The sequence below is a fragment of the Leptodactylus fuscus genome, chromosome 1 (assembly GCF_031893055.1).
Source record: "Leptodactylus fuscus isolate aLepFus1 chromosome 1, aLepFus1.hap2, whole genome shotgun sequence".
Taxonomy (NCBI): Eukaryota; Metazoa; Chordata; class Amphibia; order Anura; family Leptodactylidae; genus Leptodactylus; species Leptodactylus fuscus.
Genome location: NC_134265.1, coordinates 294,115,184 through 294,141,915, shown reverse-complemented (window position 1 = coordinate 294,141,915; position 26,732 = coordinate 294,115,184). Strand labels below are relative to the sequence as shown.

The 26,732-nt window shown below is 44.3% G+C and overlaps 1 protein-coding gene across 1 annotated transcript in view; it reads left to right on the top strand.

The window, feature by feature from the left end:
* The window catches only part of LOC142217740 (putative ATP-dependent RNA helicase DDX60), a 99,154-nt gene that overhangs the window by 27,908 nt on the left and 44,514 nt on the right, over positions 1 to 26,732 (top strand). Inside the window, exons 11-19 of the mRNA XM_075286111.1 lie at positions 2,065 to 2,167; positions 2,261 to 2,379; positions 4,997 to 5,172; positions 7,323 to 7,575; positions 9,719 to 9,885; positions 20,068 to 20,223; positions 21,286 to 21,435; positions 22,447 to 22,566; positions 23,446 to 23,541. Coding sequence (XP_075142212.1) covers positions 2,065 to 2,167; positions 2,261 to 2,379; positions 4,997 to 5,172; positions 7,323 to 7,575; positions 9,719 to 9,885; positions 20,068 to 20,223; positions 21,286 to 21,435; positions 22,447 to 22,566; positions 23,446 to 23,541 — 1,340 coding nt within the window. The remainder of the gene's footprint in view (positions 1 to 2,064; positions 2,168 to 2,260; positions 2,380 to 4,996; positions 5,173 to 7,322; positions 7,576 to 9,718; positions 9,886 to 20,067; positions 20,224 to 21,285; positions 21,436 to 22,446; positions 22,567 to 23,445; positions 23,542 to 26,732) is intronic.

Below are 26,732 nucleotides of genomic sequence, written 5' to 3'. Positions count from 1 at the left end.
AAAAACTGTTATTATCAAAAGTTAAAAAGGGGTATAGCTCCCATAATTACAAAAGACACACACAATAACAAACAAAACATGCACAACTCAGATGGGATATAGTAAAAGAAGCGGATAAAAATCACCGCAACCCCGATTCTATACACACATACTAGATGCACTAGGAAAGAGCTCTATTCACAAAAACTGTAGGGCTCTAATTTAAAATAAGCCCTAATTCAGATTGCTGAAGGCGCAAAGGCGTTATGCCAATATTTTGCATTTGGCTACACACTATGCTTGTCGATAAGAGCTACAAATAGGGGATCGCCAGTAGACAGTTATTCTGGTGGCCACCCAAGAACACTAATCTATCTGACGCGTTTCCTTGCTAAAGTAGTGTAGCAATTCATCAGACGTATCTCACATCAGTAGTAGAGATGAGTGAACAGTAATATGTTCAATATTCGATATTCGTTTCGAGTAGCCCCTCAATATTCGACTACTCGAATTGAATATCGAACCCTATTATACTGTATGGGGGAAAAATGCTCGTTTCAGGGGTAGACAACATTCGATCAAATTATACTTACCAAGTCCACGAGTGAGGGTCGGGCTGGATCCTCCGAGAAGTCTTCTCCGTGCAGCGTCCCCGCGGCATCTTCCGGCTCTGAATTCACTCTGCCAGGCATCGGGCCTGGGCAGAGCTGACTGCGCATGCCTGCTTGTAGTGCGGGCATGCGCAGTCGGCTCTGCCCAGGCCCGATGCCTTGCAGAGTGAATTCAGAGCCGGAAGATGCCGCGGGGACGCTGCACGGAGAAGACTTTTAAAGGTAGGAGAAGAACCAGCGTTGATTGGCCGACTGTATAGCGTTCGGCCAATCAATGCTGGTTCTGCATCGAACTTTTACATTTGAATAGTGAGTGGTACTCGATCGAGTACGAGTATTTCGAATACCGTAGTATTCGATGGAATAACTACTCGATTGAATACTACTCACTCATCTCTAATCAGTAGCAATTTACCAGCATGTCTCGCTCTGCTATGAGCATTTAACCAAACACCACTGGAAGACCCTACCTACATATACAGATTGTTTTTAGCTAAAGATGAGAGCATAGTATTTCTCCCCATTTCCCCCTCTCTCTTCCGGCAAATGAGCAGCCGCGAGTGGTAGCGGAGAGGATAAGCTATTTAAGGCGTAAGCGCCGCCTCTCAATATCGGCAACAGCCAATGAGAGCCCTTCTATATGGACAGCACCCACTACAGATTCAGTAGCTGGTGCGGCCTTTCGCGCATGTGTATTAGGGCCGAACCTGCGCGCAGCGATGCCGGAATAATACTTTGTATATTTTTCACAAGCGAAGCCGCAGGTATTTTACTAGTGTATCCACCTACCATTTTGTGAATCAGCCGAAATGGCGTTGCAAGATCCTAGTACCAAGCTCGATCCTAGTAGGTTCAAGCTTTGTGCTCTAATATCCACTGAGGAACTAGCATCTGAGTATTCCGCTTGTCAAAATGGCTTACTTCTTCTTAAGCAAGAGCTCCAGCAGCAGCAGAAACAACAGCAACAACCACAAGAACAGTGTTTTCTTGTCACCCCTCATTGCGCCTGAACAGTTAGCAGGCGATCCAAGCGTATGTGTCAGGTTACGAAGGTTTCCGTTGTAGCAAGTGCAAGAAGTAGAGGGCAGCCAAAACTGCTATAATTGAGGGAGAAATTTGTGGAGCCTCGCAGGATGATCAGTTGCGTTCGTTTTTTGCCACAGTCACAACAAATGGCAAGTCTCACACCAAAGTTTCAATCAAAGCTGCACTTGCCATCATTCATCTTTGTGCTAAAAATCTCTCATAATATGAAGTATGTCAATATCATAAATGGCCGGCCGAACTTTTACTTCAGCATTATTGATAGGTGCCTGCTGTTTATTATATAAAACAATAATGCATGTTGGCAAGGTGGATACATGCTAGAGTAATATCCATCAGCTTACCCTGCACGTACTACTTTGAATATATGCTTCTAATAGTATATTTTAATATTTATAATTCATTACTTGTATTATTTTATTTTGCCAAGTTGACGAGAAAAAAGTTCTTCCTGTTGGGCTGATAACAATACGATCTGAAGTCATTGAAGATTATGCTGGAGATATGATAAAGGAACTACCAGTACTAAGCAGGTATACAGATATGTAGAGAGTAGGCTTGCACTATTCACTTACAGAACAGTTTTTATTTCTTTCTTTATTTTATTTTATTGTTTTTTATTATAGTGATGACCCCCGTATTCCCTCCCTGATCAGCACGGAAACATATGACGAACTTTTGCATTGGCATACAGACCGCAGAATAAGTGATGACTATGACAGAACTAAGTGTGACATTGATGATGGTAACAACATTTCTAAAAGAAACATAAATAAAAATAGATAATACTATACTCTATCTATCTATCTATCTATCTATCTATCTATCTATCTATCTATCTAGAGCATCTATCATCTATCTATCTATCTATCTCCTATCTATCTATCTATCTATCTATCTATCTATCTATCTATTCATTCACCTATGGTTTTACATGTGGTGCCGCAGTTGCTTTACTAAAAACTTAATGTACATGTTCACATGAGCCAGATCTCCTACAGAAATGTCTGCATTTATGTGACACATTAATATAAGACAAGGATCAAGAATGTTCAGCACTAGTATATAGTGTAATATAGTAATAGTATAGTAATAGTCGCACAACAAATGGAGTGATGAAGGTTGCTGGACTATGATTAATGCATTTGTGATTCTTCTAATCCATATATTCTACAGAAACAGATGCATAAAGATGGAAAAGATTTTTCTGTTGCAGACATTTCTGCAGCATATCTGCTAAATGTGAACATACCCTGATGCTGTGATTGACTGATACTGTATAATACATCAAAGCATCCAACATACCTTCTCTGGGCCCTCTGCAGGGTCGGACTGGGGTGTCTAGGGCCCACCAGTGGAATTGTTTCTAGGGGCCCACCATCAGGACCCCTGCAGACCAACGATACCGAGACAGGGTGGTTAAAGGTAATAACATGTCGGGAGCCATGCAGCTCACCTGCCATACAATGTGCAACAACATACTACCTAAACCCACTGCTACGCACTGTATGGAAAGTGATCAGCATGGCTCCTAGAAATGTTACCATTACCTGTAGCCACACTGTCCTGGAAGAGCTGATCTGCAGAGGTCCTGGCTGTTGTATCATCACAGATGTAATATTGATGGCCTATCCTAAGGACAGACCATCAATATTATAAAGTTGGATAAATCCTTTAAAGATTTGTCCAGGAATTGGAGCAACTCATGTGCTGGGAGGGAGGTGTAAAATAAAAAATAAATCAATAAAAAGCGCCTTCACCTGTCCCCATTGCTCCATTGTCTGCCGCCAGTGTCCATTTAGTCTCATGCCGCCGCCTCCTTGCTGGGAGTCCTGCACCTCATGTGACCACTGAAACCAATCAGATACAGGATTTCCAGAAATAAGGCCATGAGACTGAACAGACACAGGCAGGAGGATAACGGGGCGCTGGGGACAAAAGCTCAATGAAAAACACTGCGTCTCACTGTTGCACCTAATCCTTAAAGAGGACCTTTCACCATTTGGGGCACAGGCGGATTAATACACCGCTAGAAAGCCGACAGTGTGCTGAATTCAGCTTTCCCATTCTGTGCCACCGGTGAAGAGCTATCGGTGCCATTACCATAGCTATTCAGTGTCAGAAGGGCGTTTCTGACAGTCAGGAACGCCCCTTCCTCACAGTAGCGTCTATTGCGCTGTACTCTGAGAGGGGGCTTTCCTTACCGCCCAGCCATGAAGCTGAGTGGTGAGGAATGCTCCCCCCCCCCCCCCAGTACTTGTCTATCGACGAGCACCGCAAGGGAAGGCGGGACATGGGCACAGGCAGACGTAAGGGCGGGGAAAGGCGCATGGGTGCGGAAGCGCATGTATGGGGGGGGGGGGGGGGAGAGCGCTGGTGCGTGGGGGGCAAGCCGTAAATAGGGAGGGGGTCCGATGGCGTAAGGAGTGCGGTGGATCATAGCCACCATGAGTTCGCTACATATAAGCGGCTCACTCATATACATTATTATAGCATATATACACATTCATATATAAGCCATATATACACATATATGAATACTATATATACTTACCTATATACATACACTCACACATTATTATAACATACTGTGTATACACACACATACCTGTATACAAACATAGTCCTCACACAGTATACAAGACACATGCTTTAACCCTTAAGTACTATCATGGTGTCTATCATAATGATATGTGTATGGTAGCGGTGTATGATAGACACCATGATAGGACTTAAGGGTTAAACAAATGTACACATATACATATTAAACATTACATTTTACCAAAAAATGGAAAAAAAAATATACTCACATTTTTGAAGTAGAAAGGTGATGCTCTGATCGCAGTAGCAGCAGCAGACTTCTCTCTGTCCCCTCACAGTACGATGTGAGCGATGACTCACTGCTGGGAGGGGGAGGGGGAATTCCGGGCAGAGAGTTCTACATAGGAAGGTAGCAATAGCTACTGCAGCTGCTGTCCCGGAGTCTTCAGTTCTCCCTGGCAGGAGGCCCCTCGGTGTAAGTGTCGGGGCCCTGGGAAACTGCCTGCAGCCGGGCATCTTTAACCATTACAGTGCTGCTGGCAGCCGGGGCCCCGAGCTTACAGATCCGGCCACTGCCACTATCAAGTGCTCAGTTTGCCAGTGCAAATGCATTGGTTCAGGGGCCCAACCCGGCCACTGAAAATCCCGATCGGGCCCCTGACCAATGCTTCTGCATTGGGGAAATGAGCACTACGGTAATAGTCAAGGCTGGGGCCCACCGGGGGATCCCCCGGCACCCCGGCGGGCCAGTCCGACCCTGGCCCTCTGTATGTAGCGTGAATTATAACCCATGGAATTAGTTATATTTTATAATCTGGCAGGCAAACTGGTGGACAGATCTGCTTCACTGCGCAAATATCAAAAACTACAGACTTTTCAACTCCGTTATGGACAATCTTTAAGTTTGACAACATCTAAGAAGATCGTATTACAGAGCGATCAACCTCAAGAGAAAAGTCCTCCTCATGTGGCTGTTGTAAGGAAAAAGGAGCCCCAGGTGAGTTTATAAAATAAACTTTGTTGCAAAAATGTATCACAAGTGTATTCTGAAGCTGTAAGTACAGTCAGGCTAGGTTCACACCTGTGCCCGGTCACTGCCTGGGGATTCGTTCCCCATTCTGCTCTTTTCTCTGTGCATTTTCTGCCCTGTTTGGGTGGAAACCCGGAGGACTCCATTATAATCTATGGGGCCTGCAGGGTTTTTAAGCAGATTAGGTTTCTCCCAGAGAACCCCCAGAATGGAAACCCAAACAAACCTAAAGTCAGTGAAATTGTTGAGAATGGATATTTCAAGAACTGACTAGAACTAATGTTGTTGTAGCAGTTAGGGCCAATAAGAAAAAGTATATATAGAAAAAAAAGAAAACATCCCAACTGTATTTAAAAATACAGTTAGAACAATTTCATTTCTAAAAAATGTAAAAGTAACAGCATAGGTAAGAAAAATATTCATAATAAACGCATTTAGTAAAGTATATAGTCCAGCACCACATTTTAGAAGGTAGTTCTCTGTAGATTAGTGCATTCTTGTTCATAAAAACTTACCGCATAATTTGGGAATAACTAAACCAGAATATCTCCTCCAAAAGAAAGATCTGCAGCTGTTTCAAGGTTATTGCAGAACAGGGTACTGACTGTTACAGAGGCGTAACTACAGGGGTAGCAGAGGTAGCCACTGCCACAGGGACTGGGACATTAGGTGAACCCTGATGTGGTTTTTTTTTTTTTTTTTTAAATAGGCTGTTACCTGCTGGAGTAACCCCAGCAGGTAACAGGCCCTATTTACTTACTGATCCTGGCTCTTGATCACGGCCACGTGCGCTTCCACTTCTGTGGAGGTAGCTGAGATCAGGATGAGGATCGTTAAGTGAGGCCGCGTGCCGGCGTGTCCCACAAACACTGCTATCATTATACTCTGGGGTCTTTTCATACTCCAGAGTATAACAATCAGAGGCCCAGGGGAGGTGAGTGAACATGAAAAAACATTGTTACTTACCTCCTCTGTGCTCCGGCAGGCTTCAGGTCTGTTTTGTGATGTCACGTGGGGCCAAGACAGTGTCATTATGTGTCGTGATGCCGGCCTGGGTCAAGGGACATCTGATTCAACATTGAAGAGATCTGCAGGGAGTGCGCCGGATCCAGGGAGAGGTGAGTAACATTGTTTTTTGTTTGTATCCACCCCTCGGCCTCCGATCATTATACTCTTTGTGTACAGGGGCCACTATTGTGCTTAACAGTGTGTGTGTAGGGGCCACTATGCGGCATAATAGTATGTGCAGGAATGCAGTTTGGGGGGGGGGGAGTTCAGGGGCTGGGGTGGCCCTATGTCAAATGTTCACCTTGGGGCCCCACAGTTTCTAGTTACTCCACGGAGCTGTTAGATATTAGACTATGCATGTCCTGCTAGGAATTCTGGGTAAGGAATTTGCAAATATGAGTGATGGAAAAGAGGAACTTGCTCTTGGGCCAACTAGCTCTCTATAGATCAATACATGGTCATGCTCACAGCCACCCAACACCCTAGGATGAGAGCAATGGATATGATGGATGAGAGTATAACTGATGCAATAGCTGGTATCTGTCTGCATTGACCCTTATGTAAAATACACGTCAGAAGATTTCTTCCATTGTGTTTCTTTACTTTTTTTGATGGAATTTGTACATGCAGGACATTTATTTCCCTTACAAGAGTAAAGACGGAAAAAATTTTTCCATCACATTGTTCAGAGTGAATGGAAATAGACACAGGTGGAGGGGGCGATGTCTGTGTCCATCACTCTACTACTGTTAAAGTCCATTGCTCTCATCCTATGGTTGGAACGTTCATAATGGAACTGTGAACATCCCCTAAGTATAACTAGTCCTTATAGTACCAGGACTCCAAACTTACTTTGTGGGCAGATTTATGGCAAAACAGTTTTTTGTCCACAGCAACCAATCAGGCAACAGATTTAATTCTATAAGAGCAGAATACGAAAAGAAAGCTGCAGAGTGATTGGTTTCTATATCAACAAAGAGTTTTTCTATTGGGTATTTCCATAAATCTCCCTTTACCTTACACACCTCTATACCTATTTAGCCATTCCTATGTATGATTGGTTTTGCCAGGCATCTGGAAAAAAATTCACATTCCATCTTCTTTTACAGAAGAAAAAAAAAGATAAAATAATAGAAGAGAATCAAAAGAAGAATAAGGCCGAAGAAGAGAAAAAGGAACAGGACAAATGGAATAACATGGCCCGATCTTTTGAAAAAGAAGTCATGGCGGATTTCTTTTCTGGTTTCAAAAAGCTGGAACATTTTATAAAATCTTTGCAGACACCAACAGTGAAATACCAGGCACAGATAAAAGCATTAACAATCTGCGTTGATAAATGGAAGGAAGAGTGCAAAATAAAGTGTAAGTATCTTTACTGCAGCAATTGAAAAGTACAGAGGTATTCTAGCCTCCATTTTAATTAGCTATAGTGCTGTGCAAAAGTTTTAGGCATGACCAGCAAAAAATGGTGTCAAACAAAATGAAGTCAACGATTAAAAGAGAAATCTGAGTGACATTAATATTTGGTGTGACCGGTCTTTGCTGTCCAAACAGAATTATTCTTCTCGGTACACTTGTATACAGGTTTTGAAGGAACTCCGCGGGGACATTGTACCAAACATCTTGGAGAACTAAGCACAGATCTTCTGTGGATATAGGCTTGATCAGATCCTTCTGTCTCTTCATGTAATCCCCAGACAGACTGGATGATGCTGTGATCAGTGATCTGTGAGGGCTGTATCATCACCAGGACTGTTCATCCAAAGGGCAGTCACCAGTGGCGTAACTAGGAATGGCAGGGTCCCGTGGCGAGCTTTTGAAATGTCCCCCCCCCCCCCCACAACCGACACTGAAGACCCCGACCAACTGGCACCCCCCATACATTCCAGCATGCACTATTATGCCTCATAGTGGCCCCTGCACACAGTATTATGCCTCATAGTGGCCCCTGCACACAGTATTATGTCCCATAGTGGCCCCTGCACACAGTATTATGTCCCATAGTGGCCCCTGCACACAGTATTATGTCCCATAGTGGCCCCTGCACACAGTATTATGTCCCATAGTGGCCCCTGCACACAGTATTATGTCCCATAGTGGCCCCTGCACACAGTATTATGCCCCATAGTGGCCCCTGCACACAGTATTATGCCTCATAGTGGCCCCTGCACACAGTATTATGGCCCATAGTGGCCCCTGCACACAGTATTATGCCTCATAGTGGCACCTGCACACAGTATTATGTCCCATAGTGGCCCCTGCACACAGTATTATGCCCCATAGTGGCCCCTGCACACAGTATTATATCCCATAGTGGCCCCTTCACCCAGTATTATGCTCCATTGTGGACCATCCATGAACAATGATTATACTCTGGGGTCTTTTCAGAGCCCAGAGTATAATAATCGGAGACCCAAGGGGGGAACACAAACATAAAAAACACTGTTACTTACCTGTCCCTGGCTCCACAGCACCCCCTGCTGATGGCAGCCATCTTAAATGACGTCTGGGATGTCATGTGACCCGGTGGCTTGCGTCGTGACGCACAAGGATGCAGGCCCCAATCATGTGACGTCAGGGATGTCACTGAAGTAGGTCTGAAGCCTTCTGGAGCCAAGAGAGGTAAGTAACAGTGTTTTTAATATGTTCCTTTACCTCTCCTGGGCCTCCGATCATTATACTCGGGGGTCTGAAAAGATCCCCAAGTATAATAATAGAGCTTGTGGGGCCATTACGTCACTTACCGATCCCAGACCCTGCCACGATCAGTAAGTAAATATGGCCTGTTACAGGCTGGAGTAACTCTAAAATCTAAAAACGCAGCGGTAGCTGCTGCCGGACCCCCTAATGTCCTGGGTCCTGTGGCAGCCGCTACCGCTGCTACCCCAGTAATCACACCTCTGGCAGTCACATCAAATATTGATTTGATTTAGATTTTCTTTTGTTCATTCAATTTATTATGGTAAGTTGAAAAAAGTAAACTTTTGAACACTTCTATTTTTTAAAGCATTCTTACTTTCTTCCCCATGGATGAGAGATAATGTGCACACCCTTTTCCTAAGGAGCAATGCCTGACCTAAGATACTCCTAATTCCAACTGGATCTCTCTGTATCTGTGTAATAAATAATAAAAGATCTCTATTACTGCACTGCCTAATAGTCTAGTTCAGGGGTAGGCAGCCTTTGGCACTCCAACTGTTGTAAAACCACAACTCCCAGCATGCATACTTGCTCTGATGTTCTTGGAACTCCTATGGAAGTGAATGGAGCATGTTGGGAGTTGTAGTTTCACAGCAGCTGGCGTGCTGAAGATTGCTGATCAATGGTCTGGTGAATGGTAAACATGGGAACCTTATAGATACTGAACAGTTTCAATAGCAAAATTATCTTTTCCATTTTCAAGTTTGCAAAAATTCTTACAAAAGAGGCCATGTTTGTGTAAGATTTACAGTCACTGATCTTCTTATAGCAACTTTCTTTATTTTGTTTCTATTATATATTACAGCTAAAGATCAAAGAGACATAAATATCGCTGTGGAAATAATGAAAATGATCCAAGCAGTCATGAACAGTAACCAGGATATGTTACAGAAAAAAGACAAGGACCGGATAGCTACTTATCTGAGTGAACTTGGTTTTGACAACCTGGCCTGTTCTTTGAAGCCATCCAAGGTACACATTAATCTAGTAGTAGATGTGTAGAATACATATTTACCTAGATGTATTATGATAACATGGCCGCCACTCATCATTCAGCAAATGTAGCTTAGAAAATATCCAACACAATAATGTATCATGCATGTTAGTTTAGTGTTAAACTCTGTTGTGTTGTAACTAGTGTAGGGAAAATAACTTGGTATTGGCACCAGGGCAGACTTAAACAGTCAGTCAGAGACAGAGACACAAAATCTGGTGAAAACAGGTTTTGTGCCGTTATGTTTATTTAAAAAAAAAAAAAAAAAAATAAAAAAAAAAAATAAAGCCTTAACTTCAGACAAAAGGCACAAACAAAAACCTGCTTGTCTGAGCACTAACTAACTAACTATACTAACTTTACAGACACACACAAACAAAAAAATATATCAACAAAAATTAGTCAGGTCTCACCAGACTTCATTACTCCAGACAGATCCAAACACGTCCTGTGTCTTCCAGGGCTCACCTTGGACTGCAAGTTCTGCCTTGTAATGAGCCCAAGTTGTGCTGAGTTCTGTTCACATTTCTGCCATGAGAACAATAGACATCACAACAGAACCCCCTTCATCTAAACAGAAGAGAAGGGTACGCCGCGGCACTCAACTAGCGCAGCTCTTGGTCACATTCACAGTGGGAACTGACCAAACTCCCAAAAGCATGTAACAGAGAAGACATGTGATGGCACTCCAAGTATTATTTGCAGGCGATATATTGAAAGTAGTCACATCAAAAGAAACAATGTGCAACTCAGTTATCCTATGTTGTTGCAATGTTTCAGGAATGGGTCCCTTCATCACACTTGGATAACACACAAAACAAAGAACGGGGAGAGAAACAAAAAGAAAGAGGAGGTTACAGAAAGTACATACAGGAAGAAAGTGTATGTAACCAAATGGATACCAATTTCTGAAATGGCAATATGTCATTGGTGGAGGAAAATGGAGAAAAATGTCACCACTGCCATATAGCCTAAAGCGTTTACATAATGATGGAAAGGACTTCGGATGTCAGGAGAAGATATCATAAATATGGCTGGATAGGGGTTCATACAAAATATATGTGGTGCATGGAGCATGTAAATGTAGTCATATATAGATATCACTAGAGATGAGCGAACAGTGTTCTATCGAACTCATGTTCGATCGGATATTAGGCTGTTCGGCATGTTCGAATCGAATCGAATCGAACACCGCGTGGTAAAGTGCGCCATTACTCGATTCCCCTCCCACCTTCCCTGGCGCCTTTTTTGCTCCAATAACAGCGCAGGGTAGGTGGGACAGGAACTACGACACCGGTGACGTTGAGAAAAGTAGGCAAAACCCATTGGCTGCCGAAAACATGTGACCTCTAATTTAAAAGAACAGCGCCGCCCAGCTTCGCGTCATTCTGAACTTGCAATTCACCGGGGACGGAGGTTTCCGTCCAGCTAGCTAGGGGTTAGATTCTGGGTAGGCAGGGACAGGCTAGGATAGGAAGGAGAAGACAACCACAACAGCTCTTATAAGAGCTAAATTCCAGGGAGAAGCTTGTCAGTGTAACGTGGCACTGACGGGCTCAATCGCCGCAACCCAGCTTTCCCAGGATCCTGAATGGAATACACTGTCAGTGTATTCCCGTATACCCGATATATACCCCCGATACCCGTTCCAACGGTGTGCCCCCCCACCTTCACCCCAGAAATACCCTGCAAGTCCCCTAGCAATAGAATTGGGGCTATATACACCCACTATTTTTGCTACTGCCATATAGTGCCATTGTCTGACTGGGAATTCAAAGAATATATTGGGGTTACGTGCACCCACAATTTTTACTACTGGTATACAGTGCCAGTTTCTGACTGGGAATTCAAAGAATATATTGGGGTTATAAATACCCTCATTTCTTGCTACTGCCATATAGTGCCAGTTTCTGACTGGTAATTCAAAGAATATATTGGGGTTATAAATACCCTCATTTCTTGCTACTGGTATATAGTGCCATTGTCTGACTGGGAATTCAAAGAATATATTGGGGTTACGTGCACCCACAATTTTTACTACTGGTATACAGTGCCAGTTTCTGACTGGGAATTCAAAGAATATATTGGGGTTACAAATACCCTCATTTCTTGCTACTGCCATATAGTGCCAGTTTCTGACTGGTAATTCAAAGAATATATTGGGGTTACGTGCACCCACAATTTTTACTACTGGTATACAGTGCCATTGTCTGACTGGGAATTCAAAGAATATATTGGGGTTATAAATTCCCTCATTTCTTGCTACTGGTATATAGTGCCATTGTCTGACTGGGAATTCAAAGAATATATTGGGGTTACGTGCACCCACAATTTTTACTACTGGTATACAGTGCCAGTTTCTGACTGGGAATTCAAAGAATATATTGGGGTTATAAATACCCTCATTTCTTGCTACTGCCATATAGTGCCAGTTTCTGACTGGTAATTCAAAGAATATATTGGGGTTACGTGCACCCACAATTTTTACTACTGGTATACAGTGCCAGTTTCTGACTGGGAATTCAAAGAATATATTGGGGTTACAAATACCCTCATTTCTTGCTACTGCCATATAGTGCCAGTTTCTGACTGGTAATTCAAAGAATATATTGGGGTTACGTGCACCCACAATTTTTACTACTGGTATACAGTGCCATTGTCTGACTGGGAATTCAAAGAATATATTGGGGTTATAAATACCCTCATTTCTTGCTACTGGTATATAGTGCCATTGTCTGACTGGGAATTCAAAGAATATATTGGGGTTACGTGCACCCACAATTTTTACTACTGGTATACAGTGCCAGTTTCTGACTGGGAATTCAAAGAATATATTGGGGTTACAAATACGCTCATTTCTTGCTACTGCCATATAGTGCCAGTTTCTGACTGGTAATTCAAAGAATATATTGGGGTTACGTGCACCCACAATTTTTACTACTGGTATACAGTGCCAGTTTCTGACTGGGAATTCAAAGAATATATTGGGGTTACAAATACCCTCATTTCTTGCTACTGCCATATAGTGCCAGTTTCTGACTGGTAATTCAAAGAATATATTGGGGTTACGTGCACCCACAATTTTTACTACTGGTATACAGTGCCATTGTCTGACTGGGAATTCAAAGAATATATTGGGGTTATAAATACCCTCATTTCTTGCTACTGGTATATAGTGCCATTGTCTGACTGGGAATTCAAAGAATATATTGGGGTTACGTGCACCCACAATTTTTACTACTGGTATACAGTGCCAGTTTCTGACTGGGAATTCAAAGAATATATTGGGGTTACAAATACCCTCATTTCTTGCTACTGCCATATAGTGCCAGTTTCTGACTGGTAATTCAAAGAATATATTGGGGTTACAAATACCCTCATTTCTTGCTACTGCCATATAGTGCCATTGTCTGACTGGGAATTCAAAGAATATATTGGGGTTACGTGCACCCACAATTTTTACTACTGGTATACAGTGCCAGTTTCTGACTGGGAATTCAAAGAATATATTGGGGTTACAAATACCCTCATTTCTTGCTACTGCCATATAGTGCCAGTTTCTGACTGGTAATTCAAAGAATATATTGGGGTTACAAATACCCTCATTTCTTGCTATTGCCATATAGTGCCAGTTTCTGACTGGTAATTCAAAGAATATATTGGGGTTACGTGCACCCACAATTTTTACTACTGGTATACAGTGCCATTGTCTGACTGGGAATTCAAAGAATATATTGGGGTTATAAATACCCTCATTTCTTGCTACTGCCATATAGTGCCAGTTTCTGACTGGGAATTCAAAGAATATATTGGGGTTATAAATACCCTCATTTCTTGCTACTGGTATATAGTGCCATTGTCTGACTGGGAATTCAAAGAATATATTGGGGTTACGTGCACCCACAATTTTTACTACTGGTATACAGTGCCAGTTTCTGACTGGGAATTCAAAGAATATATTGGGGTTACAAATACCCTCATTTCTTGCTACTGCCATATAGTGCCAGTTTTTGACTGGTAATTCAAAGAATATATTGGGGTTACGTGCACCCACAATTTTTACTACTGGTATACAGTGCCATTGTCTGACTGGGAATTCAAAGAATATATTGGGGTTATAAATACCCTCATTTCTTGCTACTGCCATATAGTGCCAGTTTCTGACTGGTAATTCAAAGAATATATTGGGGTTATAAATACCCTCATTTCTTGCTACTGGTATATAGTGCCATTGTCTGACTGGGAATTCAAAGAATATATTGGGGTTACGTGCACCCACAATTTTTGCTACTGGTATATAGTGCCAATTTCTAACTGGGAATTCAAAATGCGCAAGGCTCCCGGAAAGGGACGTGGACGAGGCCGTGGGCGAGGTCGGGGGAATGGTTCTGGGGAGCAAGGTAGCAGTGAAGCCACAGTGCGTCCCGTGCCTACTCCTGTGGGGCAGCAAGCATTGCGCCACTCCACAGTGCCAGGGTTGCTTGCCACATTAACTAAACTGCAGGGTACAAACCTTAGTAGGCCCGAGAACCAGGAACAGGTCTTGCAATGGCTGTCAGAGAACGCTTACAGCACATTGTCCAGCAGCCAGTCAGACTCTGCCTCCTCTCCTCCTATTACCCAACAGTCTTGTCCTCCTTCCTCCCAAAATTCCCAAGCTTCACAGAACAATAACCCCAACTGTCCCTGCTCCCCAGAGCTGTTCTCCGCTCCTTTCATTGTCCCTCAACCTGCCTCTCCACGTCACGATTCCACGAACCTAACAGAGGAGCATCTGTGTCCAGATGCTCAAACACTAGAGTCTCCTCCATCTCCGTTCGATTTGGTGGTGGATGACCAGCAACCCACCCTCATCGACGATGATGTGACGCAGTTGCCGTCAGGGCATCCAGTTGACCGGCGCATTGTGCGGGAGGAGGAGATGAGACAGGAGTTGGAAGAGGAAGTGGTGGATGATGAGGACACTGACCCGACCTGGACAGGGGGGATGTCAAGCGGGGAAAGTAGTGTGGATGTTGAGGCAAGTGCAGCACCAAAAAGGGTAGCTAGAGGCAGAGGCAGAGGTCAGCAGCTTAGGCGAAGCCAGGCCACACCCGGAATCTCCCAAGATGTTCCAGTTCGTACCCAGCCCCGAAAAACTCCCACCTCGAGGGCACGTTTCTCGAAGGTGTGGAGTTTTTTCAAGGAATGCGCCGAGGACAGATATAGTGTTGTCTGCACAATTTGCCTCTCGAAATTGATTAGGGGCTCTGAGAAGAGCAACCTGTCCACCACTTCAATGCGCCGTCATTTGGAATCCAAGCACTGGAATCAGTGGCAGGCAGCAACGGCAGGACAAAGGCCGCCTGCCGTTCACGCCACTGCCACTGCCTCTGCCACTGCCACTGCTGACTGTGCTGGCGATGCACTCCAGAGGACGAGCCAGGACACCACTTCATCTGCCTCCGCCACTTTGTTGACTTCTCCCTCATCCTCCCCTGTTCCTGTCTTATCTCCTTCTCCTGCACCATCAAAGGCACCATCAGGCGCTTCTTTACAACAACCCACCATCTCTCAGACATTGGAGCGGCGGCAGAAATACACTGCTAACCACCCACAGGCGCAAGCCTTGAACGCCAACATCGCTAAACTGCTGGCCCAGGAGATGTTGGCGTTCCGGCTTGTTGAAACTCCCGCCTTCCTGGACCTGATGGCAACTGCGGCACCTCGTTATGCCGTCCCTAGCCGTCACTACTTCTCCCGGTGTGCCGTCCCCGCCTTGCACCAGCACGTGTCACTCAACATCAGGCGGGCCCTTAGTTCCGCACTTTGCACAATGGTCCACTTGACCACCGACGCGTGGACAAGTGCATACGGACAGGGACGCTACATTTCACTGACGGCACACTGGGTGAATGTAGTTGAGGCTGGGACTGCTTCCCAAACTGGCCCGGTGTACCTCGTCTCCCCGCCTAACATTCCTGGCAGGGACACGAGAAGAACACCCCCCTCCTCCGCCTCCTCTACCGCCTCCTCCTCCGCCACCGCCTCCTCCTCCGCCACCGCCTCCTCCTCCGCTGTTAGATTGACCCCAGCTACGAGTTGGAAACGTTGCAGCACTGGCGTTGGTAGACGTCAGCAGGCTGTGCTGAAGCTGATCAGCTTGGGGGACAGACAGCACACTGCCTCCGAGGTGAGGGATGCCCTCCTCGATGAGATGGCAGTATGGTTTGAGCCGCTGCACCTGGGCCCAGGCATGGTCGTTTGTGATAACGGCCGGAACCTGGTAGCAGCTCTGGAGCTTGCCGGACTCCAACATGTTCCATGCCTGGCCCACGTCTTCAACCTAGTGGTGCAACGTTTCCTAAAGAGCTACCCCAATGTTCCAGAGCTACTGGTGAAAGTGCGGCGCATGTGCGCCCACTTTCGCAAGTCGACAGTAGCCGCTGCTAGCTTAAAATCTCTCCAGCAACGCCTGCATGTGCCACAACACCGGCTTTTGTGCGACGTCCCCACACGCTGGAACTCAACGTTTCAGATGTTGAATAGAGTGGTTGAGCAGCAGAGACCTTTGATGGAATACCAGCTACAAAACCCTAGGGTGCCACAAAGTCAGCTGCCTCAGTTTCTCATCCATGAGTGGCCATGGATGAGAGACCTTTGTGACATCCTACGGGTGTTTGAGGAGTCCACAAGGAGGGTGAGCTCTGAGGATGCGGTGGTGAGCCTTACAATCCCGCTCTTGTGTGTTCTGAGAGAATCCCTGATTGACATCAGGGATAACTCAGATCACACAGAGGAGTCAGGGATAGCATCCGATCCGTCACAGCTGGAGAGTAGGTCCACACATCTGTCCGCTTCATCGCGTTTAATGGAGGAGGAGGAGGAGGAGGAGGAGGAGGAAGAAGAGTTGTCCGATGATGTGATGGTGATACAGGAGGCTTCCGGGCAACTTCGAATCGTCCCATTGTTGCAGCGCGGATGGGTAGACATGGAGGATGAGGAGGAAATGGAGATTGAACTTTCCGGTGGGGCCAGAGGAGTCATGCCAACTAACACTGTGGCAGACATGGCTGAGTTCATGTTGGGGTGCTTTACAACCGACAAGCGTATTGTCAAAATCATGGAGGACAACCAGTACTGGATCTTTGCTATCCTTGACCCCCGGTATAAAAACAACATCTCGTCTTTTATTCCGGTAGAGGGGAGGGCCAATCGCATCAATGCTTGCCACAGGCAATTGGTGCAGAATATGATGGAGATGTTTCCAGCATGTGACGTTGGCGGCAGGGAGGACAGTTCCTCCAGTAGGCGACCAAGTTCTCACCGGTCCACACAAACGAGGGGCACACTGTCTAAGGTCTGGGACACCTTGATGGCACCCCCTCGCCAAAGTGCCGCCACAGAGGGTCCTAGTGTCACCAGGCGTGAGAAGTATAGGCGCATGTTGCGGGAATACCTTTCCGACCACAGCCCTGTCCTCTCCGACCCCTCTGCGCCCTACACGTATTGGGTGTCGAAGTTGGACCTGTGGCTTGAACTTGCCCTATATGCCTTGGAGGTGCTGTCCTGTCCTGCCGCCAGCGTCCTATCTGAGAGGGTGTTCAGTGCAGCCGGTGGCATCATCACTGACAAGCGCACCCGTCTGTCAGCTGAGAGTGCCGACCGGCTCACTTTGATAAAAATGAACCACCACTGGATAGAGCCTTCATTTTTGTGCCCACCTGTGTAAAGCACCCCAACATGAAACTCCATGTCTGTACTCAACCTCTCCAATTCCTCCGCATCCTCATACTCATCCACCATAAGCGTTGCACAATTCTGCTAATACTAGGCTCCCTCCAACATGATTTCCCCCAACTCTGCTGGTTAGAGGCTCCCTCCACCCTGATTTCCACCAACTCTGCTGGTTAGAGGCTCCCTCCACCATGAATTTGCCCAAACTGGGCTGGTTAGAGGCTCCCTCCACCATGAATTGGTCCAAACTGGGGTTTTTAGAGGCTCCCTCCACCATGAATTTGCCCAAACTGGGCTGTTTAGAGGCTCCCTCCACCATGAATTGGTCCAAACTGGGCTGTTTAGAGGCTCCCTCCACCATGAATTGGTCCAAACTGGGGTTTTTAGAGGCTCCCTCCACCATGAATTGGTCCAAACTGGGGTTTTTAGAGGCTCCCTCCACCATGAATTGGTCCAAATTGGGGTTTTTAGAGGCTCCCTCCACCATGAATTGGTCCAAACTGGGGTTTTTAGAGGCTCCCTCCACCATGAATTGGTCCAAACTGGGGTTTTTAGAGGCTCCCTCCACCATGAATTGGTCCAAACTGGGGTTTTTAGAGGCTCCCTCCACCATGAATTTGCCAAAACTGGGCTGTTTAGAGGCTCCCTCCACCATGAATTGGTCCAAATTGGGGTTTTTAGAGGCTCCCTCCACCATGAATTTGCCCAAACTGGGCTGGTTAGAGGCTCCCTCCACCATGAATTGGTCCAAACTGGGCTGGTTAGAGGCTCCCTCCACCATGAATTGGTCCAAATTGGGGTTTTTAGAGGCTCCCTCCACCATGAATTGGTCCAAACTGGGCTGTTTAGAGGCTCCCTCCACCATGAATTGGTCCAAACTGGGGTTTTTAGAGGCTCCCTCCACCATGAATTGGTCCAAACTGGGCTGGTTAGAGGCTCCCTCCACCATGAATTGGTCCAAACTGGGTTTTTTAGAGGCTCCCTCCACCATGAATTGGTCCAAACTGGGGTTTTTAGAGGCTCCCTCCACCATGAATTGGTCCAAACTGGGGTTTTTAGAGGCTCCCTCCACCATGAATTGGTCCAAACTGGGGTTTTTAGAGGCTCCCTCCACCATGAATTTGCCCAAACTGGGCTGTTTAGAGGCTCCCTCCACCATGAATTGGTCCAAACTGGGCTGTTTAGAGGCTTCCTCCACCATGAATTGGTCCAAACTGGGCTGGTTAGAGGCTCCCTCCACCATGAATTGGTCCAAACTGGGTTTTTTAGAGGCTCCCTCCACCATGAATTGGTCCAAACTGGGGTTTTTAGAGGCTCCCTCCACCATGAATTGGTCCAAACTGGGGTTTTTAGAGGCTCCCTCCACCATGAATTGGTCCAAACTGGGGTTTTTAGAGGCTCCCTCCACCATGAATTTGCCCAAACTGGGCTGTTTAGAGGCTCCCTCCACCATGAATTGGTCCAAACTGGGTTTTTTAGAGGCTCCCTCCACCATGAATTTGCCCAAACTGGGCTGGTTAGAGGCTCCCTCCACCATGAATTTGCCCAAACTGGGCTGTTTAGAGGCTCCCTCCACCATGAATTGGTCCAAACTGGGCTGTTTAGAGGCTCCCTCCACCATGAATTGGTCCAAACTGGGTTTTTTAGAGGCTCCCTCCACCATGAATTGGTCCAAACTGGGGTTTTTAGAGGCTCCCTCCACCATGAATTGGTCCAAACTGGGGTTTTTAGAGGCTCCCTCCACCATGAATTTGCCCAAACTCTGCTGGTTAGAGGCTCAATCCACCCTGATTTTCAAAACAAATGTTGGTGCCAACCTCAACTTACTACAAGGGCCAAATTCACTGCTGGTGACAAGCTCTCCTCACTGTAAGTGCCAAATACACATGTTTCAAGGTGTTTTCCTACTGTCAGAGAGGTGGTATTGAGTGTGTAAAGTGTGTAGTTGTTAGGCTGTGATGTTGGGGTAATAGAGGGTCTTTGGTGTGTTAGATGCCCCCAGACATGCTTCCCCTGCTGTCCCAGTGTCATTCCAGAGGTGTTGGCATCATTTCCTGTGGTGTCATAGTGGACTTGGTGACCCTCCAGACACGGATTTGGGTTTCCCCCTTAACGAGTATATGTTCCCCATAGACTATAATGGGGTTCGAAACCCGTTCGAACACACGAACAGTGAGCGGCTGTTCGATTCGAATTTCGAACCTCGAACATTTTAGTGTTCGCTCATCTCTAGATATCACATATCTTCTCTGCTACAGAATCCCTGCAGACCTCATGGCAAATCAACAATAGTATGATGGTTGTATTGTTGATTTTTCATCCAGAGAGCCAATTCTTCCATTGTATGAATCATATGATGAATATATTTTGCTGGAACAAACACTTTTACATTCAAACTGTAAAATAAAGAATTGAGTGGAAATAAATGTACATTGTTTTAATAGGTTCCCAGCCATAAGGAAGAAGGGACAGAGAGGAGATATGCAGTAGGAGTTGGTTCAGTTCGTTTTCAGCTTCAGTATATGGGACAACATTTGTTGAGGGATGAAAGACATGATCCAGACCCAAGAGTGCAGCACTTCATTCCGGACACATGGCAGGTAATTGAAGCAAATATAAATAAGTACAAGGATACTTGTTTTTAGGTATATGCTGACTTTCTGGCTAACGCCTCACTTTGAAAAAACACATTTCTGGCTCCAGTGGAAAATGATAAGGGGGAAAAAAAAAACGCTGTGTTTTACAATACCAATAAATGTGATTTTGGTTAATTGAATTGACACACTGCAAAAAAAAAAAAACCAGTTGTTGACAAGCTGCTTCTTCTAAAAAGCGAGTGTCTTTGCGTACTGTAGATATAATGTGGTGGATTACCCACCTGCTCCCTGCACAACTTGCTACTGGACGATAAAATTTGAAAAATAAAAAAAAAATTACAATTAGAAGCTTTAGTTCATGGAGATTGTGTCATTATCCAATGGTGTGTTATAGGTCATGTTTGTGGCTATATTATGGCCTTAATTTTGCAGCTTAAAGGGGTTGTCCAATTTCAGACAAATATTGAGAGTCAAATGTTATTGTTTGTATAATAAAATGTTGTACAATTTTCCAATATTTTATCAATTCCTTACTGTTTTCTAGATCTCTGCTTAGTCATGTGATATACAGTCCATTATCATGTGATGTACACACAGGTTTTTTGGACCAGTTTCTGAGGCGACCTCCAGAAAGCCCTGTGCGAACCCAGCTTGAGGGGGCATAAGAAAGAGACACTGTAAGGGAGCCTTCACACGGAGTTTATGCTCCGCTCATTCTGAACGTAAAAACTCGTTGCTTTCAATGTGATACGTGCATATCACATTGAAAGCAATAGGTGAGAAAGCCTCCCATTGATTTCAATGGGGAGCGCACGTATGCCGGCACTCATTCAACTCAATGGGATCTGTTTTTTATGCCACTCATTCTGAATGAGTTTTACGTTCAGAATGAGCGAGCGTAAACTCCGTGTGCAGGCTCCCTAACCGCGTCTGGTCATAGTGCCCTAATGCCAACAAGTATGGAACCTATACAAAAATTTGGGGTGAACGGTTAGGTGTTTAGAGGACAGACGAGCTGACATTTGCATTTATAATATGGATGCTTTTTCTTTTTTCTCCTTTCAGAGAGAACTTCTTGATGTGGTTGACAAAAATGAATCTGCAATCATAGTGGCTCCAACATCTTCAGGAAAAACATACGCATCTTATTATTGCATGGAGAAAGTTTTGTCGCAAAGCAATGAAGGAGTTGTAGTTTATGTGGCCCCCACTAAGGTAAGACTATAGGCTTTTATAAACTTCATGTCATACAATGTTGCAAAGCAGCCCTTGTATCCATCTTCACAAAAGATGTTGACCACCATATTTATAAAGCTCATCAACAACTTTTTCTGACACCCGTCTTTAAAATTGTATACTGTGCATCCTATTTACCAAAAATAGAGCTGCAGAGGTCATAGGTCAGTAGTTACTCTAGGCTCATAGAACAGAGTACGCCATGTTGATGAATATGGTTGACACTTCACTAAATTTATAGGATTAGAAAACATTTCCCATTATCTTGCCTTATAAAACAAATTACCCGTTACCTGATCTCGCAATATGTTTAAACTCTGTTCATGGTAAAATTGTTACCCAATACTGGATAATGATAGCCTATCTTCAGCTGTTCTCAGCACAGTGTACAGCTCCATAGACTGTGTAGTAGCCATGCTGTACTATGGCAGCTTAATTCTAATTCACTTGAATGAGAGCTGAGCTGCAATAATGTGGCATGACAACTATGCAGCGTACAGAGCCCTCTGCTTCCAGCTCCATACACTGTGCTGAGAACATTTGATTGGTGGGGGTGCTGGACCTCCACTGATCTGATCTAATCCTAAGGCTGGACCATCATTATCCAGGCTTGAACAACTACTTTAGGCCTGGGCCCCATGTGGTGTAGAGGTTTTACAGTCATTGCAAAGTTGATAGGATTCTAGTAAATTCCATCCGCACGTTGCAGAAAAATATGTGCAGCGGATATGCTGCGATTTCCAAAACTGTCATGGTTTTAGAAATCACAGCATGTCAGTTATACCAATGGAAACTCTGGCGGTTTCCCTAAAGGTTTAATGGAAGCAGAAAGGCAGCAGAAACCCTTTCTCTGAAAAGCGTTGCATTTCTGCTGCATTTTTTTTTTTGCTGCAGCCCGCTACGTAGTTGATTTATTATTGTTCTAGAAGTTACATAAATCTGAGCAGTTCCATGTTGTTTACCTTTATACAACAACTTTATCCCATACAGGCTCTTGTAAATCAAGTTGCAGCTACTGTTATAAGTCAATTCAATAAAGATCTACCAAATGGAATTGTGCTGTGTGGGGTTTTCACTCGTGATTTTCGCAATGATGCTTTAAACAGTCAGGTACGTATTTTTATTCTCATTTAGCAATGTGAAAATAAAATGATTATAACTACAAAGAAGTCATGTGGGGCAATGTGTGTTCGGGTCTAAGGTAGAGGCTTGTATTTCCTCTATGATTTGAATGCCATCTTTACCTTGTCGTGCCTCAGTTTACATCTATTTTGGTCCATATCTTTCTGTGATCTCAACGCCTAGTCTGAATTGCCTACCTATATTATACATACACACAGTGGCGTAACACCATGAATACTGCGTTATTTCCTATAGATCATGTGGTGGTAATATGCATTTTTTGTTTTTATTTTATACTTGTCTGGAGATGGCACCTTAGGTGACCACCTACCTCTTTTCCTATTACTGTATGCAATATGTATCTATGATTCATAATTTTAGAGTTTGTTTCTTCTAGTTTCAGTAATGTAATATTGTAGAGATAGTGGCTATAACAAATGCAGGAATAGTACTTACCGAGTCCTGATGCCACCCAAAGTCCCCTTTCCCACCTAAAAAGATACCAGTTAATATTTATGATCTGGGGCCACACGGTGGCTCATTGGTTAGCCTTGCAGCGCTGGAGTCTTCAGTTCTAATCCCGCCAAGGGCAAAAAACCCTCTGCAAGGAGTTTGTATGTTCTCCCCATGTTTGCATGGATTTCCATCCCATACTCCAAAAACATACTGATAGGGAAAAAATGTACATTGTGAGCTCTATGTGGGGCTCACAATCTACATAAAAAAATAAAAAAAAATATTCATGATCTTTGAGTCTGATAAGCGATTTGTTATACTGGGAAATGCTTTTACATCTCTGCTAGTATAGATATATGTATACAGAGCCCAGTCCTTGCTTTGATCTCTGTATTGTTCACTGTTTCACAGGTACTGGTCACGGTGCCACAGTGTTTAGAAATTCTTCTATTAAGTCCACATCAACAGGATTGGGTGAAAAAAATCAAATATGTTATATTTGATGAGGTATGTAATAATGATATTAACAGTCTCCATTTTTTATTGTAGAGTTTGAGGCCGGGGCCCCACAGGCCAGAAACGGCGCAATTTTCCCACGGCATAAACAGCGCAGAAAAAATTGCTGTATTTTACAGTACATGCAAAGTGGATGGGATTCTTTGCCGTAAAAACCACCGTGTGGACATGCCAGGATTTCCAAACCTGCGATTACCAAACTCGGCGTGGTTTTGGAAATCGCAGCATGTCAGTTATACCTACCAAAATGCTGGCGATTTCCCCATAGGTATAATTGGAACAGAAAATCCAAAAACACTGCAAACTTTCTGTTTAAAGCACTGCGGGAAGAATCTCGATGCGCTGCCGCTGCGGTTTTTCCCACAGCGCTTTATTGCTACAGGTCCTCCCATGGGGCCTTAGCCTGAATTTATGTCTCAAATAATATATCTGGCAAAAACTTGGCAAAAATGCTGTAACGTTTAGGACCAGTTAATCCCCCTTCCTCCATATTTCAGCAGTAATAACTTGTTTTTTCTGTATTGGATCTTGTATTTTACAAGAAAAGATTAAAATTTTATAGGAACCAATTTGGAGTACATAATCTGTTTACCAATAAGTATTTGGACACCCAGTAAAGTTCTGCGGCGGTGGAGTTATGGTCTGGGGGTGTTTCTCCTGGTATGGACTGACATCCTTGATCCCAGTGCATGGTAAACTCAACACCGACGCCTATTGCACTATTTTAGATAACAGTATGGCGGTTGTATGAGTCGGACCAATGTTACTTCCAGGATGACAACGCCAGCTGTCATGTAGCGAGGTCTACCATGGCTTGGTATAGTGACAATCAGATTAACCGACTGGACTGGCCTGCCCAGAGCCCAGACTTGAACCCTATTGAGCATCTCTGGGACGAGATGGATCACCAAACTCAGGGTCGCAGCATCCGTCCAAAAACAGTGAAAGAACTTACCTGTCTTCTCCAAGCCAAATGGAATAAAATACCACTAGCTATCATACAAGGACTTGTGGAAAGCATGCCCCGGAGGGCTGAGGCTGTCATTGCTGCTTGTGCCGCTCGGACCACAGGTGTGCAAATACTTATTGGTAGACAGTGTATAATGTATTGGATAACTTGTATCCTTGTTGACAGGTAATGGGGAAAAAACATCAGTTTTGGAATCTATATTTACAGGGTTCACTTTGTGGTACAAATGATATATTAAAAGGGTATTCCCATAACCCTTGTTCACCAACCTGCAGGCTCTGTACTCTGTTCACTTCCTGGTTTTCTTGGCACATTGGTGAGCGGGGTTTCACTTGCTCTGCTATCTGCTATGTTTGAAGTTAGTAATGAGGGATTGGTTGTAAATGCATTACCACAGTATGAAGCTGATGTAGAGGCTGATGTAGCAGAGCTGGATTTGAGGCAGCTTGCATTACATACAGACGTACCGGACTACCTATCTCAGCCATTATCAGCCAAATTCAATTAAACCGGCTGATAAGTGGAAGAGCTGAAGATAGAGTTCAGAAATCCCGGAGCTCTCACCTCCCCCTCCCCTATCTGAGGAGCTCCGTTACTTGTCAGACATAAACAGCTCAGAGCTGCTGCCGAGAACTCAGCCCCTCCCCCCCCCTGAGAGCAGGCAGCTACGTCACTTGGGAAATGAGCAGATAAGCCCAGTGGCCATAGAAACTGAGTGTAAACAATGAATAATAATAATAAATACATTTTATATAGTGCCAACATATTCCACAGCACTGTACAATTAGTAGGGTTCAAATACAGACAGAAAGATACATTACATAGAGTCATTTCACACAATGGGACTGAGGGCCCTGCTCGCAAGAGCTTACAATCTATGAGGTAGAGGGGGTGACACAAGAGGTAGCAGTGGCGGCATTGCTTATACAGTGGTTAGACAATTTTGTAATAGAGGTTACTGACATTGCACAAACATAAAACTTTATGAGCTGTGACCAGTCGTGTCCTTTAACATGTGGAAGGTGCTTGGACATATAGTTAGCCTGTTGGGGACATTAAAGGGTCCTCATAAGAGTATGTTGCAGAGTTCCAAATTAAATAATTAACAGGCCTAGATGAGCTACCACCCATTGGGCCTGGAGAAGCCACACACACACACGCAGCTGATAGTGTATCAAGTGAGTTCTGATTTTATTATAAGAAAAAGGTAGTTTAAATACATTACAGACAAAGAGCTGGCTTGGCTATTCTAATCAATACAACCATGATTGGTTATAGAGATATAAGACAAGCCTGGCACATGGCTATTGGCTGAGGCTCATTATAATCTGCATCTCATTATAGCTTTCCACACTGGGATGGACTTTCCCATGAAACAAAGAAGGATTCAAAATACTTATGTGTAAGCTAACATCCCAGACTATGTCTATATGTATATATCATGGCAAAAGAGATAAGATGACATGTTGCAACTTGATTAACAATGAGCTACATAGATTCTGTGTCTGTACACGCTAAGTGACCTTCATATACCATAAAATATGACAGATACCATAAGTGCCCAGATACCATAAGATTAATACTTTTGTTGGTTATGTGTCCATACATCATGTAAAGGAGATAAGAGATATACAAAGTCAGCTGCATCTTCTCAAGATGAGGCCCTTGAGAGATAATGATTAGCAACCTATGCATTAACGTTCATTATCACATTCCTTAAAGTCTAACAAAGGGCCTCCTTGACTTAAGCAGAAAATACATACTTATGTGAAAGAGTACAAGATGGCTGCCAAAATACAAAGATGGAGGACTTAACTCTAACAAGCCTGAAATGGCATCATATCATGTGGATTAATATGGGAGCTGGAACAGAGGAGGGTTAAATTTGAGGGATTCTAATGAAGGTACAGGGTTTACATTATGAAGGGATTACATTAGGAATTGGGATAGGCCTGTCTGAAAAGATGTGTCTTTTATTTGCATTTGAAGCTGTAGAAATTGGGAGTTAATCTGATTGTCCGGGGTAGAGCATTCCAGAGAAGTGGTGCAGCTTGGGAGAAGTCTTGTATATGAGCGTGGGAGGTTCTGATAATAGAGGATGTAAGTGTTAGGTCATTGAGTGAACGGAGAGCACGGGTTGGGCGGTAGACAGAGATGAGGGAGGAAATGTAGGGAGGTGCAGCATTATGGAGAGCCTTGTGGATGAGAGTGA